This window comes from Rhipicephalus sanguineus, chromosome 3, assembly GCF_013339695.2.
Source record: "Rhipicephalus sanguineus isolate Rsan-2018 chromosome 3, BIME_Rsan_1.4, whole genome shotgun sequence".
Lineage (NCBI taxonomy): Eukaryota > Metazoa > Arthropoda > Arachnida > Ixodida > Ixodidae > Rhipicephalus > Rhipicephalus sanguineus.
In genome coordinates this window covers 139,767,792-139,783,529 of record NC_051178.1, presented here as the reverse complement: position 1 = coordinate 139,783,529, position 15,738 = coordinate 139,767,792, and the positions used below count along the sequence as shown (strand labels likewise).

The 15,738-nt window shown below is 51.5% G+C and overlaps 1 protein-coding gene across 1 annotated transcript in view; it reads right to left on the bottom strand.

Annotated features, from left to right (window-relative positions):
* Positions 1–858: 858 nt before the first annotated feature.
* The window catches only part of LOC119385902 (steroid receptor seven-up, isoforms B/C), a 37,906-nt gene continuing 23,026 nt past the window's right edge, over positions 859–15,738 (bottom strand). Inside the window, exons 2-5 of the mRNA XM_049414148.1 lie at positions 10,863–10,997; positions 6,838–7,124; positions 2,321–2,579; positions 859–869 (exon numbers count right to left, since the gene is read on the bottom strand). Coding sequence (XP_049270105.1) covers positions 859–869; positions 2,321–2,579; positions 6,838–7,124; positions 10,863–10,997 — 692 coding nt within the window. The remainder of the gene's footprint in view (positions 870–2,320; positions 2,580–6,837; positions 7,125–10,862; positions 10,998–15,738) is intronic.

Genomic DNA, 15,738 nt, shown 5'->3' with positions numbered 1-15,738 from the left:
CGCATTGTCCAGAGCGGCAGCTTTATAACAGGCCACGGCTTGCCGAGCCGAATGGGCGATAGAAGAGAACGACGGCCAGCGGCGCGGGAGCTGCAGCACTCAACCCCCGACGCCGGCGGCTACTTTGCGAAGGCGCAGGCATACACACGACTACGACGATATATATATGAGACGAGAGATTCGTCGCGCTTTCGAAACTCGCGCACGCGCTCTGTAGCCCCGCGGGCCCCGGCAAGAGCCGGCGGGCGCCCCGTTTTGCCGCCTTGTCCCGAGGCCCGAAGCTGTCTTCGGGCTTGGCGAAGTACGGTGCTCTTGTTTCTGTATTCCGTGTATATATTTTCTTGCCGTCGTTCGTTCGTACGGCGCGGCGACGTACGACAGCGCCTGCCCGAGGTGCGAACGAGACAGAAGGGCGGGCGCCCTCGGGCACCTATCGTGATTACGACGCCGCATGTAGGTCTGAAGGAGCGAAAAAAAGAAAGAAGAAATGCAAGAAGTGCGTAACTGTGCAAAGGACGGACGCCGGCTATCGTGTTGGATCATCTGGACCGATTGTGCGCGGCTCCGTTGTAACTCCCCCCCACCTCCCCTTTCCTACACCTTATACTGTTCCCTATATGAAGCGTGGACACGCGGAACCTTCGTATCCTTCATTTTACGATCTTCGTCCACTCACCTCTGCACAGGCTCAGCACTTCGTTTCTTCGCGTATTTTCTTTTTTTCTTCACCTCCTTCTTTATGTGCTCGTCTCGTATCGCGCGAGCTCGAGACCGAAAAGCGGATTCCGAAGAGCTCGGGCCTATTGAGGGCGAAGAGGCGCGCGTGGTCCATCCTACGCGAAAGATGAGCGGCTACTATTACGCTGGACCTACATCGAGAACGAAAAAGAGATGAAGAGACGCACCGAAGGCCGTTCGCGTAAACGCTAAGGCATGGACACGAGGGCCCTGCAGCGCCGACGATGTCCGCGCGAATAACGGGCCGGGCCGCCGCATTTTGCCCGTCAGGTGAAGAGGAGCTTCTGCTAGACGTCGTGTATAAGCGGAGGCGCGCGCAGGCATGTAACGTCGTGAGGAACGCGCTACAGATTCGGAGATAAGGACAAATCGGATCATCACGCCTCAGCCGTGTTGCGCATTAGCATGCTTGTTCGTTGATTACAAGGCGGCCAACTTGTTTATCCACCGTTGGGTCAACAGCACACTTCCGCCAAAGCCAAAGGCGTTCTTCCTTTCTTTTCTTTTTTTTTTCCTTCTGCGCAGCGCGATTTTGCCTGGGGCGAGTGCAAACAAGATGATTGTGGTAAGCATCGTCTTCGTTCTGTTTGTAGTACGAAGTCTAGAACAGGTACTGTGTATAAGAATTTATAAGACCTCCGGGAAAGGCGTCATCATGCAGCTTTAAGTTCCTGCCGGCAGCTGCAGCGTTAAAAATCGTGACTGGACGAAAATTAAGCTTTGCGCATGCGGGGCGCCATATAAAGTGGCGCGGCAAAGGCGTGGCTTTCGTGAAATGATTTATGGATCGTTATACGTTCTAATATTATCTTTTGTGCAGAGCGGATGACAATTTAGGATATCAAAATGCTGTTGCTGCGTCTGGAGCACGCGTGACGACGCACCTATACGTAGAGGTTGGTATGGTTGCTATATATGCTGAATGAAATCCAACTGCTGCCTCCTGAAAACTCGCTGCATTATAGAAAAAAGACAAAATCCGAAATCACAACGCCAGTATACCGTAGCCAGAAAGTTTTTTTCGGGGAAGGGGGAGGGTTCAACCATACTTTATGCATGTTCGTGCGTGCGTTTGTGTGTGTGCGTGTATATATACACATGCAAAAGTGAAAACCTTCAAGGGGGGTTGAAACCCCCAACACCACCTCCTCCCCCTGGCTATAGGTCCTTGAACGCTTTGTTCACTATATCGCGCCGTCACAAACAATTTGTAGCATCTTCAGCGCGACCGATAATCACGAAGCGTTGGCATATACACCACGTTTTCACGATGTTTAAGCTCGTTCAAAGCGAAGATCCCAACGTGTCAAACGTTGCCATGCCCAAATGCGTGGACAAGAATCCACGACGGAAAGTACGGCTATGTGAAGCCGTTTTCTCTGAGCGATCCAAATCAAATATAATGCACATGATGCTATACATAATGTCCGTAAAGAGTGTGTAAAGCACTGAAAGTATACGCGAAACGATGGCTGATATTAGCTGAAAAAGAAAGCGTTTGCGAGTAGAGGTGTCATATAGATGTCCTATAACATGCCTCGCCATCGTGGCCAAACTTAGGGGGAAAAAGGAGAGGACTGACCGGTGGTGAAGAGCACGATGGCCTTGAGGCAGCTGTATTCGGCGGCGTCCACGTGCAGTGCCTTGAGCTTCTCGACCTGCTCCTGGAAGATGCGGATGTGGTCCATGAAGGCCACCACGCGGTCCGCCGCCATGGGCGACGCGTGAAGACCCGCTGCCGCCAGTAGGGGCGCCACGTGCAGCGGCATAGAGCACTGCGACGCGTTCAGCACGAACAGCTCGCTCCAGACCAACCGTAAGAGCGCCACCTGGTCCGTCACCTGCGACAACACCGGACAGAAAGCACGTCACACAGAGAGAAGTCGTCCAACATTTATATAAGGCACAACGCGCAAGAAGGGCGCGTGCGTATATACTGTATGGGCAATGTGAGCAGTATTGTCCGCAAATTCCGGCAGTGTTATATCCGAACTGGAACGGACGAAGACTCTCCTGCGGCTGCAGCTTGCTTATGCGTAGAAAAATTTTAGCGCTGCAAAGTTGAGGACGAAAAAACATGGACAACACAGACGAAGCTTATGCGCACTGAAATGCAGTGCGAGTCTATCTACATTTTCGTAAAACCTGCGTTGCGCATTCATTGTCACGCAGATGCATGTTCGCTACAAAAGTGAGGCGAAGCTCGGCCTCCGTTGTCAATGGATCGGCCACGTCGCCTTATGGACGTTCGATTTCCAGAGGCGGCAATATACCTACTTCAACGTGCATGCCTCTGTATAGAAATCATTAAGGAAATCGATTCCTCTCGTATTGTCTTCAGAACCTCAGATGACGATGTCGATGTCTGAAACTGTACAATAAGGCTGCAACGGGAGCCAGTTGGTTGGATTTCATCTTGTAATGTGCTGCCAGGTATGACAAGGACCGACGAAAATGACGGGCAACACAGGGTGATCACGTCTCCACCAATCACGCTGTGTTGTATGTCGCTTTCGTCGGTCCTTGTCATGCGTACCTGGTAGAGCATTACGTGATGATGAAGCTGTCCGCCGCAATGGTATACAAAGCATATGGCCTGCTTTCGCAACGATCAAGTTGAGGTTACGCAACGTCCATAGAACGCGAGCTCCTCGCTTAAAGGCATCCCGTGTTCGACGTCGCTCTTATTCTACTTTGATGGAAGACCGTTCTTTTCTGGGCGCTCAGGGCGCTGAAACAACGAAAACTAAAACGCTGGTTGTGCGTGAAAACAACCCATCTCTCGTGAGCTGAATTCTACGTCTTGCTTTCCAGGCCGGAGCAGTAACCTGATCACGCACTGAGTCGGTTTGGGAGCCGGCCAACCCGAGTGTGTCATCTTTCCTTCTCTCTCGCTCTCAGGTCTCCAAGAGTCCTGAAGGTATTGTTTTAGCTACAGTACAGTGTGTATACAGTAAGACTCGTCCTACGTGCCTTTGAAGCACCTGCGTGCTGCTAACGCTCTCATAAGACAGCGCACCATGGCGTTTCGTTGCGGCAAGCGTCTCAGTGGCTGCAATTAACCGAGTAGACGGTCTCGGCTTAAACACAAAGAAGACAGACGTCTTGGCATCTGTACTGCAGAGACGGTCTCGTTTCACATGAGTGGTAGCTCTGCTACAGGCCATCATGGTGCAGTCCAGGCACTGGATTTACTGTGTAGGAATAGCTTGAACGCAGGTGCCCTTGAGTAAGCCCTTATAGTTAAACGAGCTGTGACTGAAATCATAAAACGAGAACTAACGCGTATAACGATCACAAAATGCTCGCCACGCGTGCGACACAATTTCATGACAGGTTTTCTGTTTACAGGAAGGGAGGGGGGAGGGGGGGGGGGCTTGTAGATGCGCCCACCGATTGGGTGGCAGTAATAAAGCGAAACCGCACAACTTTACCGTATAAGGGCGCTGCCTTCGCAACAGCCGCCGACTTATTTTCTGCGTCCCAAGGTACGAACGGTGAAGGAGACGCGAGAAGCGCACCTAAATAACAACGTCATCCAGACTTGGCAGGCAAGTCGAAAGCTCCGTGAAAAAAGGCCGGTCAAAAAGGAACTGCTCGTCTCGGCGCCGTAGCGAGTGTTGCCAGCTAAACAAGTCGCCAAATCAGTTCTGTTTTGTCGCTCCTTTTCTTTCTCGACACACTCCTCGGTACCTAAGTGTGTCTTTATTTCTTTTCAGGGCTGCAAAGGCGTAGACAAGAGTCTCACGTGTACAGCCGACGGCGCGATGTTATAAAGGGGAGGCGGCAAAATTGTGCGGGTGCGAGTCGAATCGGCCGAATAAGAGGACGAACTGGCAGTCACGCCGATTACCGATTGGCGCTGCACGTTCCCGAGATAACTCGGGACGAGGCAGAAAAAGAGCCCATTCGACGCCGTGAAATTAGCCGTTACACGCGTCGCGCGTGCGCACTGCATGCCGCGCCACGAGCGCACAGATTCAGCTAGGGGGCCAAGCACGTACGTCATTCGCTTTTTTTTCTCTTTCCCGTGTCACTCGTCCACGTATGCGGAGACGACAGGCTATGAGCACTCGCACAAACACGCGAGAAAACTGTCGAGGAACGCCGTTTGTGGATCGGTGCTTCAGAGAAGGATGACGTGTGAGCCGCGACAGACGTGCCACCGCGAGCACAGATGTATACGCGTATATGTAGTACGTCTATACAAGCCGGACGCCAAGCTGAACAGGATTGAGACGTCGTGGCCGCGGCTCGACGATGGAAGGCATGAAATGTCAGTGTGCGAGCGTCGGACGAACGGCATCAATTTACTTTATCGAGATGGCACGTAACGCTGCGAATGCACGCCGATCACAGTGACGTGGTCTAAACGCTCCTAATTGCGGCGATGGGCCGAAGCCACCTGCCCAGCTATAGCTAGTAGCCGGACCCTTTTTCGTGGCTATCCTGACACACATTATACACACAAACACATACACACACTCACTCGCGGGTCAGAAGACTTGCTAAAACGGGTTGTGTGCATGTATCGCCTGTGAGACGTCTTCATTGGCACATTCTAGCTTGACATTCTGCGCACGCACAGTCCGAGATGAACAAAGAAATGCATGGAGGAAAGAAGAGGATGACGACTGTCGCGGCGGTGGTCTATATGGGCGGGCGGCAAAAACTACTTGCTGTTTGTTTCTTCGTTTTGCTGCGTCTAGCAATGTTTCCTCGTACAGCACAAGAAATAAAAAAAAAAAAAACAGGAAACTATGAACCTCAATGGCCGTTATTTGTAGCTAACCGGAAGCCCAGCCAATTACACAAGATAACGCAGCTTAGAGGATAAAAATAGAACACGCGAGAGGACTATACGTGAACATACAGGGGTCACAGGAAACAATGGAAGTTTTTTTTTTTTTTTCTCATTTCCTTAAGAGCACTCTTGCAAGTGAAAAACAGTCGCCGCTGCGCACGTATGTGTGAAGCAGTTGAAAATGTGCAACCCTTCGAGAAGTCAAGCGAAATATACCTTTGAGATCAAGAGTTGATGGTATTTTCAATCAGTTATAGTTTGTATACCGACATGAAGACATAACGAAGTATTATTTCGTGTCTGAATGTTAGACACTCGTGGCAATGACATAAAGATATATTTGCATATCTTTGTGTATAATGATCTTAAGGACTGTGTTGCCAGCGAACTCCATTCAATCTTAGGATCTCTTTCTTCAAATGTCATACGTGTGGTGAAGGCTGCAGTGAGCGAGCTGTCAAGATCGTAATAGCGTACATCGGAAACAAGCGAGATACTATTCTGCGAAGTCGACAAAACGGCTTCACAATATTCCCGGTATGCTCATGAGAGTAAAGTCTCAATGTTGAAGTTACAGGTCTAACTTATTTTACGAGCTGACAACAAGTAGTCTATACTCTAATATATAGAACGACAGAAGGCACAGCTGTTTGAGGGCTTCTTCTTCAGTTGCGTCCATATTGCCATGAGCTGAACTCAATCCTGTTGCAGGTTTCTTTGTCTGTATAGTGGCATCACCGCAAAGCGAAAGGGCACCCGTCTATAAAGAAGTGGCTCGTTTATAAGGTGTACGTAACGTGATTCGTAAGAAGTCGCAGAAGAGCCAACAGCGTGTTTGATTCCACAAGTTTACTGGCGGTGTTCGGTAAGCACTAAGATGTTCAGGTCACAGTGTCAGGGTAGCGCGAGACAACACTGAATCATAACACCTCCGCATGGTAATACTAAGTTTCATTATGACATAGCATTGTAATATAAGCTACCAAGCGCGCGCTGATGTTCCAAGACAAAACAGACGGTGCTCAGACACGGAATGACGTGTGGCGTGTATACGTATAAGTAGCCAAACACCCGCGCATTCGCACTCCTCAAGGGCTGACGCCGTTTGAAAGGCCAGTTGCTTCCACTGAAATACTATAACGCTGTTCCGCAAAGCAACGTTTAAGCCGAATCTTAGCAAAACCACTCAGGACTAGAAGTATATAGCTCTTGCAGTTCACGTTACAGCACAAGACATCAGCCGTGACACAAAACGTAAGCGCTCGCAAGCCCGTGCCATCTCACGAATGACTCACCTGCAGGTCCGGGAAGAAGGGTATGTTGCGGGCCCACTCGACAGCGCTGAAGAGCAACCTAGCAGCCAGCTCGCAGATGTTGTCGATGCCCATGATGTTGTTCGGCTGCATGCACTGCGCGTACCTGCTCGGGGGGTACGGCTCGGCGCGCAGCAGCAGCGAGATGAAGCTGGACAGGTACGAGTGGCCGTTGAGCGCCGCTGCAGCCGCCGCGTCGCCGTTGCTCAGCGACATCTGACCCGGCAGGCCGCCATGCTGCGACGGCGGCACCCGGCCCCGCTGCACGGCTGCGAGAGGACACAGCGTGCACGCGGGCGAGCTCGTCACTACGGCATTGGCCGACGTCAAGGGTGACGACGACGACGTCGTAGAGGGCACTAGCCGTTCCACGGATAGCGCGTTGGACGCCGGATTGACGGGCATGGCGCTGGATTATGTTTTGACAAAGGCGCAAGACTTTACACAGGTGCACTGGTAGGGTATGGCATGCTATACCAGGTGTAAACCTCGGTCAGGAAGGTGCGAAAGTGCTCTAGACAGTCCGCGGCTCGTCGTCAACTGCTTTAAGGAGGAGTGCGCAGAGCTTTTGCTGTACAGCAGGGGCAAAACATGACGCATCACGCGAAACATCCGAGTGTTGGCAGGGTTCCCTGACTAAAGCTAAAGATTAAGGCCCAGTGACACGGAGCAGTCCTGATACCCTGTTATTTCCGTTTGCTTTCGCCGACAACTGTGAGAATATGTATATAAGGAACGCAGTGTAGCGCATCGGCAACCGTAACAGAAATCAAACAAGCTTGCACAGCTGAGCACACCTGACTGCACCAGACAGGCTATAGTCGTATCGGCGGTTTTCGTAACACGACCTGCCGGGCAACTTGGCAGGCAGGGAATGCTAAGTGACTTGAAGAAGCGCTCTAAAGTTGTGATATTTGTTGAAATCGTTCTCAATACTACTACTGTGAGTCCAGTTTGGTAGACCGAGAAACATAAATGTCATTCATTCATTCATGCAGCCGCTAGTTTCCTGGATCGCTTTCCCACGCGCGATGACGGCAGCGAGCAACAGGAACATGGTCTGAAAGGGCAACGCTCGAGGTCGTCCATGCATTAATGACGTGAGAAATAACAACACGACGTATGTACATTGGCACCGTTGTATGTATACTACTCTCGCACAAGGAAGAGCAGCTAGGCCAAAATTAGTCCCTCTGGGCAACTCCCGTATGGCAGGGATACGGGATCTGCAAGATAGCGGAATATGCCTCGCGGAGGCCACTTTCTTTCGCGCGAGGACCTTGGTACAAGGACAACGCGGCGCGGGCGTTATCGCGACGCGGCTGTTGACCCCTAGCTAAGATAGGCAGAAGCCAGATGCACGGGAAGCGTCCGCCTGTATCCACCCTCTCCGAGTATCGAAAGACGTTCCGCAGCCGCACCCGGCACTGCCGGCGGTGGTTGGTGTCGGTGGACAGCAGGCACGATTCATGAGCGAGCTCGCTTCGCGGCGCGAGCAAGTAACTTTACACGACTGCTCGCGGGCGGCATCAACGCCGTGGCCGCGAAACGCGCCCGGCCCGATAAGCAACAACTTACCAGCGCGCCTCGACAAGTGGCATCTGCCACGGCTCTACGCTTCGTGCGGCAAAGCCGTCGTAAAAGAGTGCCCCCACTAGCCTTCGAAGCGAGGGCCCGTTCGCCGAAGATGCGCGCATGAAAATCGAGTGGAGAGCATGTTTTACGAGCTAGAGGAAAGACACATGGCGCCGCCTTATTAACCGCGCCGCCGCTTCTAGCACGTGCCGGCCGCTGGAACTTAGGGACGCACGAGTTATCGAAAACCAAATTAGAGGGCTCTTCTTTTCAAAGATGGTTTTCGAGAACGGCAAGGCGCTACGGTCATTTGCAAAGTTCGTGACGAGGCCGCAAGTAGAACGCGATACGACAGCAGTTTCGGCGCAACGCTGTTTGAGGAAGATGAAAAGGCTGCGTGCCGACCGAGCGGGCGAAGGCTACTTGCTCGGCACAAAAGAATAAAACGCGCCGCTCCCGCTTCGTTTAGACCATGCAGAAGCGACGCGAACTGCTGAACGTCTCTAAAGCTAGACGCGCAATGGATGGTGCCAGAGCTGAGGGCGGCGTGGATAGATCAAAGCAGAGAAGCTCCAGTCCAAATGTCAGCAATCGCATTCAGAAGCGCCAAAGAAAGAACAAGGAGGAGAGAGAGGTACGCCTCACGAACACACTGATCACATCAACACGTTTCGCCGCGGAGTGACAGCTGTCCCAATGGCGCTTCAGAGTGACGGCGAGGATTTCGACGAGGAAACGTCACTTCGGGAAAACACCGCACGTCAAAAATGCCGTGGTGCTGCCGTCCCCGTCTATGCTGCTCCGGTGGAGCGTGCTGAAACTCTCGACGCTGTCGGCTGATGCGTCGAGGTTTAGTAGAACGGTTGAGCCGCGGCAGCGACGACGACACGGGCGCGGACAGGCCGCGCTGACATGGCCGTGGGATGCTCGCACAAAGAACAACAATCCTCTGGGCGCGCGTGGGTGTCGACGCCCAGCGCGCGGCGTCGGCGCGCGTACACGCACGCTACCGCTGACGGCGTTCGGCACCGGGGTTCTGGCGGCGAGCCTCGAACGCCGGCTCCGGACTCGAAGCTTCTCGGTGTTTGGACTCTCCGCGCTAGGTTCGGAAAAATCGAACCGCGGTTCGCCTTCGGAGAGAGCAGGGGGAAAGAAAAAAATCGAGCCGAGCGGATGTCGAAGAGGAGAGGGGAAGGCGGTCCCGTGTCCTCCTCCTCGCGGGCTGCCGCCGCCCTCCGTCTCGGAGTCCGAGTCTCTTCCTCTCCTCCGTCCTCGCGGTTCAAGCCCACCGTTCTCCTTCTCCCAATTTCACCCTTGCATCCCTTTTCTCCCCTTCGAGTGCTTCTTCTCCCTTCCGTTCTCTCTTGGCGACTGCGGGGGATGGCTACCCTATGGCGCTGCTCGCGGCCTCGTTGGTGGGTGGACACTGGCTCCCTCCCGGACGCGCGGGGGAGGGCCGACGACAGCACTTGTTGATACAGTTCGAGCAGTTTTTCCCGGGAAACGCATGCGCTAGGAAGGCGCTCCGTGTCGAGAGCGCGTAGGTGGGTGGAGGAGTCCCGTTGTCCGGGGCTCCTCTTTCGTAACAATGGCGTTGCCGATCGAGAGAGCACCAGTCGCTAGGAGCGCGATGGCGGGCGCTGCGTTACGCTCCCGCTCCTTGTCAGGACGTCAGGTCTTAACAGTGACGGCGCGGCGTTAATTTGCTAGAAGCGCCGAACTAAGAGTCCAAGTTATAGAGGGCTTACGGCTCGGAACTTCTGGGTTAAGCTCTCCGCGTACGTAAGGCAGCGTATGCTTTGCTGTGAGGTTTTATCGGGGAACCTCATTCGCCCTTTCAGTTGCTTGGTACAATATTGGTTCTTAGCATCCCCCGTGGCAAGTGCGGCAAAGCCAGCCTTGCACGTTCCTGCATGTGCAGGGACAGCCCTCACTAATGCTCAAGTCCGGCTTGCGCAGTGGATCTTTAGGCGCTTCTTTGCTCATTCGTGTCCACGTCTGACATTCCTTATTGGCGCACGAAGGTAACGTCATGTGGCCCTTCTCTCCTGTCCAGAGACGTCAAACGGACCGAAGCTTGTATCCGCATTCGGAATCGAAACTGATGTGTGGTTACATTTTCCTTTGGTTTACGGATCGCCGCATAAAGTTGCCATCACAGGCTCATTCCTCCGCATCGAGACGACACAAGCAGCTCGTATACGAAGCGATGCGTTTCTACAGTTTCCTCAGCTCCACCTGTATACGCTGAAAACTTATTTGGGAATCACATGCATACACACAAGAACGCCACGGGAAGAGTTAAAGTATAGTTAACTGTTTTCTTGCTCAATTACACCACCGATGACGACTCGCTTTTCGGAGCAGCTCTCACAAGTATTTCTATGCATGACGTGGAAAGCACCGCAGCCTGCCGCAAGGGCAGAACGTACCTTCAGATAGCGCCGCGGTATGTTCTTCGATCAGCCCTAGCAGGGACGACCTAGCACCACTTTCTATGGGTACCGAGCACGCGAAGCTGTTCCTGCAGTGTGGTGTCGCTACCCTGGATTTCGTCCACGAGTGATCTGCAAAGACAATGGGCCTCGCTGTAGACTTCGCGCGGAAATTTTTAAGTATAGCGCTCGTACACGTGCTTCGACATTGTGGCCCTATTGCAAAGCCCCTAACGCGGGATACGGATTCGCTTTCACCGAATTAACATCATCATCATCATCATCAGCCTGTCTACGCCCACTGCAGGGCAAAAGCCTCTCCCATGTTCCGCCAATCAACCCGGTCCTGTGCTTTCTGCTGCCACGTTATACCTACAAACTTCTTAATCTCGTCTACCCACCTTATTTTCTGTCTCCCCCTCACGCGTTTGCCATCTCCTGGAATCCAGTCAGTTGCCCTTAATGACCGACGTATCCTGCCGGCGTGCTACGTCGGCAGGAATTAACATACGCTTATCGTAATTGAGACTCCTGACCTAACAATGTTCGATTGAAGTCGCGGCAAAGAAATGAACACTGCCAAGCTATGCGCGATTTACGACTGTAAGACGGTGCCAACGCCGACCACTGGCGACTAGTCATATATATATATATATATATATATATATATATATATATATATATATATATATATATATATATATATATAATTCTTTTTTTTTCGTTTTGAGAGTCGCTATACATATCAGAACTGCACCTACGTGACCTACGCTCTGCTGGCGTCCCTGAGTCGCTGATGCGATGATCACTTTAGATGAGAGATCAGATTCTATAGATCTTCACTGGATATATGGACTTGGACGACGGTTATTACGACGGTGATATTATCAAGGTGACAACGCGAAGTGATAGTCAAGGCTTCGGTGAATCACGAAGCACAAATACCCCAGAAAGCCTTTGCCAACGTCAACCGTACGCTGCAATACGATCTGGACTGATGCAATGAGCTTTAGTTGAAACACAGAGCTGCGGCGTGCGCAAACGTTGGGAGGAACAAGAAACGGAACATTTTTCGCGTCGCAACAAATCGTGTCTCGTCGCCAGTTTTCTAACTAGTGGGATAGGGTTTGGCGGTTTGTTACATAGCATTCATTTACAGCTCCCAAAGCTATATGCCACTGCTCATGTTTGCGTGAAAACTTAATTTAGCACTCATTCAGTGTATACTAAAAGAGGAAGGCTTTACTGCGTGTAGTGCGTGCAGCATGCCTGGTTACGACATATTGTGAGTCTTCCCTCAACTATATGACGTGCTTGATACTTCTCAATGCCGCATGTTATTTTGTTATTATTTTGTGTATTCAGGAAATAAATCAGAGGTATATTTACGATGATTGCGGCGCTGCCGATCACTTCAGGTCAGCAGCTAAACCAGCAACCTATAGCTAATTGCAATAAACGTTAAAAACGCTCTGACTGAACACAGTGCTGCTGTCCCCGTCTCCGGCGGTATGAATGTACACGCGCGTTATAAATAAAGGTCTCTCACTAAGTGTTTGCTGGAGTTCATTCATTGTTTTACCAAAGGTCATCGCTGGGCGCCTTGGTGCTATCGGATGGGTGAAGGCTGATTTCCGTGTGCCCGCTTTTGCGTTGCATCTTCGAGGCACAGAGAATGCGCTCAAGCGACCATCTGTAAGCGTATATGATTTGTATAACCGTGAGCCACTGAAACATAAACGATAAAACCGATGCATAAGCAGACCACGTAATCTGTAACTTCTGAACACTTCTTTTTCTCGGGCACCTCCACGATATCAGCCAGTTGTATATTTCTTTCCTTCTTAAGTGCGTCGCGTGGGCTCCGTCGTTCCATTAATAAAGAACAGTCATGAGCACGTGGGCGTGGTAAGGGGATGGCCGGGTTGGTCTCTCTGAATGGTCGTTACGTCCGGAGCTTACAATAACGCAAACATATACGTAGTCAGGCATATCCCATGCCGGACAAGCGACCACAATAACGTTTTTTTTTTTTCTCAGTGGTGAGGAGGTCAGGACGATCGCGTCGAAAGCTGAGTAGTATATGAAACCGAGTGTTCAACAGATTAGGAACACTCGTATATAGATTGCATATATGATAAAACCTTTACAGCGCTCACTTAAACATATTGTTCCTCCTCCTAACACACACACGCACGCACACACATCCCTTGAACATAGCAGGAAACATGGAAAACATTTATGCCTATGTATATGTTCCGCAAACAAAGCGCCAACAGTGCAGTGAAACAAGCCAGGCCGGTTAGGTTGGTTGAAACATACCTGATGCGTTGTAAAGCATATAGAGCGAACGTTAGCTGCAAAATCTAGCCTTAGGGCATTCGTCTGAACATTACGATTCTTGACGAGACGATGTCTAAGCTGGTGTGTGCGTAGTTTGTTTTACATCCATATATGGGAGTAGTACAGATGTAAACATCCTATTGGGGAAGCCCTCTGCGACCCCAGATAATCAAAGAAGAGATTCTGAACTCAATCCGAATCTTTAATGATGATTTGTACTTTCTGATTATATGACTCAATGGGCAGACGAAACGTTCAATTAGAAGGCGCCGTATGAACATAAAGAACGTATCAAGACTGCGATGCGGCTTATCTCCTGCGAAACGCTTACGGACCTACCCACGCACACATCGAAGTGAGGTAACGGCTGCCGTATAGCGTACACGCCGCGGCCGCCTCGTTTCCTGCTTCCGGGAAGCATTTATTTCGTCGCTGCGACCTAAACAAATCTAACAACTAAAAAAAAGTACACAGGGGGCCTCCTACCCTCCGAAAACAGACGCGATGAGTAGCGAGTGAAGTAAGCACGAGCAGTTTAGTCGAGCACCATCGGGCGTGCGTCGTTAGGTGGCTGCGGAGGAAGCGAGCGGATCCACGCATAAAGTGAATACGCGCCGCGGTGACGAAACGTGCGGAAAGTGGAAGTTGTCGGGGGGTCAGCCGCCCCGGTGACACCACGGACGAGCGAGAGAGAGGGAGGGGCAGGGAGAAAACGGCTTCGCGGTCTTCTTCTCTCCTCGATAAAACAAGTGAGCGAGCAAGGGCAAGCCGCCGCCGCCACCCGGGCCAAACGAAGTCCCGCGGGAAAAGAAAAAAAGGTGCCCCGAACCGGGCCGCCCGCCGCCGTGCCGACCGACCCTGTTTGCGTTCAGATAGGAAGGGACCAAGGTTAACGGCTGCCAGGGACAAAGGCGACTCCGGGGGTCGCTGACTCCCGGACTGGTGGTGGTGGTGATGCTAGTGGTGGTGCATGCCGAGGAAAGGAAAGGGGGAGGGGGGGGGGGGCATTCCAAGCCAACGCCGTCATTACGGCCGTCTGATAGCCGGGCGTCGCCGACGGTCGCTGCTTTTGGCGATGCTTCGCTTTAAAACCGCGCCTGCTCGCGCCAGCGAGCGAATGCGAGCAGGAAGGCGACGTAGGGGGGTCGGAGGCCTAAAGCAAAGCGCGTGAATTCACACGCTCTGCCGGAACTCTCTCCTCCCGGCGAACGTACAAGTACACTACTACAACGCGGATGTAAACCAGTAAAAGGGAAGTGCCACGCCCAGTCAACGCTTCCCCCGGCGACGATAGCTCAATGAACGTCCCGGTGACGTGCCCCTGAACATAATGGCCGCTTGGACGAATCTGTCGTTACCCGGGCTAGATCCCAAGCCCGCGTGCAAAAGGAGCCAGCAATTGATACAAAATATCCACTCGGCCAGTGCCAAAATCACAAGGAGAACTGGAAAATGAATGCACTCGCCAATCGAGTAGGTGGTGTTTGATACATTCCGCTGTGTCCGCGTCGACAGAAGAGATAAATAAAGCTTCCCCCCTCGCCCGTTTCTCTCGTGTATGCACGCTTGACAAGCTGACGCTCGCGGCAGAGGAGACCCGAGGCGGCCGGTTTGTTATCTCCCTTGGCTGGAAGCGACAGAGATTCCGCCAGCTTCCTTACCCCTCCAGTAAATGAAGAGAAATGTCCAGTCGTTTCGTAATCACCAACAAACAGCGTCGCGGCTGCAGAGCCAGTCGCGTGTACATACATCAAGAACGCAAGCACACGCGTTATCGTGAAATGTACACGGTAGAACGATATCTGCAGTGGCTGCACTGCTATATGGACTTCATTACAAAAAATGTTCATTTATTTTTTTAGGCAACTGCTCCGCAGAATATGCAGGCGAAAGAACACGACGAAACGAGACGATATGCATAATATGCAAGAAACAACAGAAATAGTTTATGCCGGACTGCAATGTATACGAAGCCATGTCTGTCCCTTCCCACTGCGACATCTCAATTGCGACCCCCTTGTCAAGTAGGGGATCCGCCGCCATATTGGAGTTTGAACTATAAACTTGTATGAACCTATCGTATTTGAACAATAAAGTTGTATAAACCTATCGTATTTGAAGTATAAAATTGTATAAAGTTATTGTACCGACTTGAAAAAGTTGGTACCTTAAAATGTCCCGCCATTAGTGGCCATCAGAGCGTCATATGCCGAGTTGTCAAGAACACCCTGTAGGGCACACCACCTAAGTGCTTTATATGTTAGCTTTGCCACACAACGATACACAGGACTCAATTATGAGTAAACACATTCATTTCAATCAGTTTAGTGCGTGTGGAACATTGTACGATGAGACAAGATTCGTTAACGGGGTAGCACGCCGACGCGATTGTAAAGAACTCCGGCGAAGGATGAGCGATAAGATATACGTAGACATCATAGTGAACGACAAGCATTCAGTAAGATTTGTACCTATATACACGCTGAAGCTATAGGACCAAAAACGCACATGTGTTTAAACACAGCCTCTC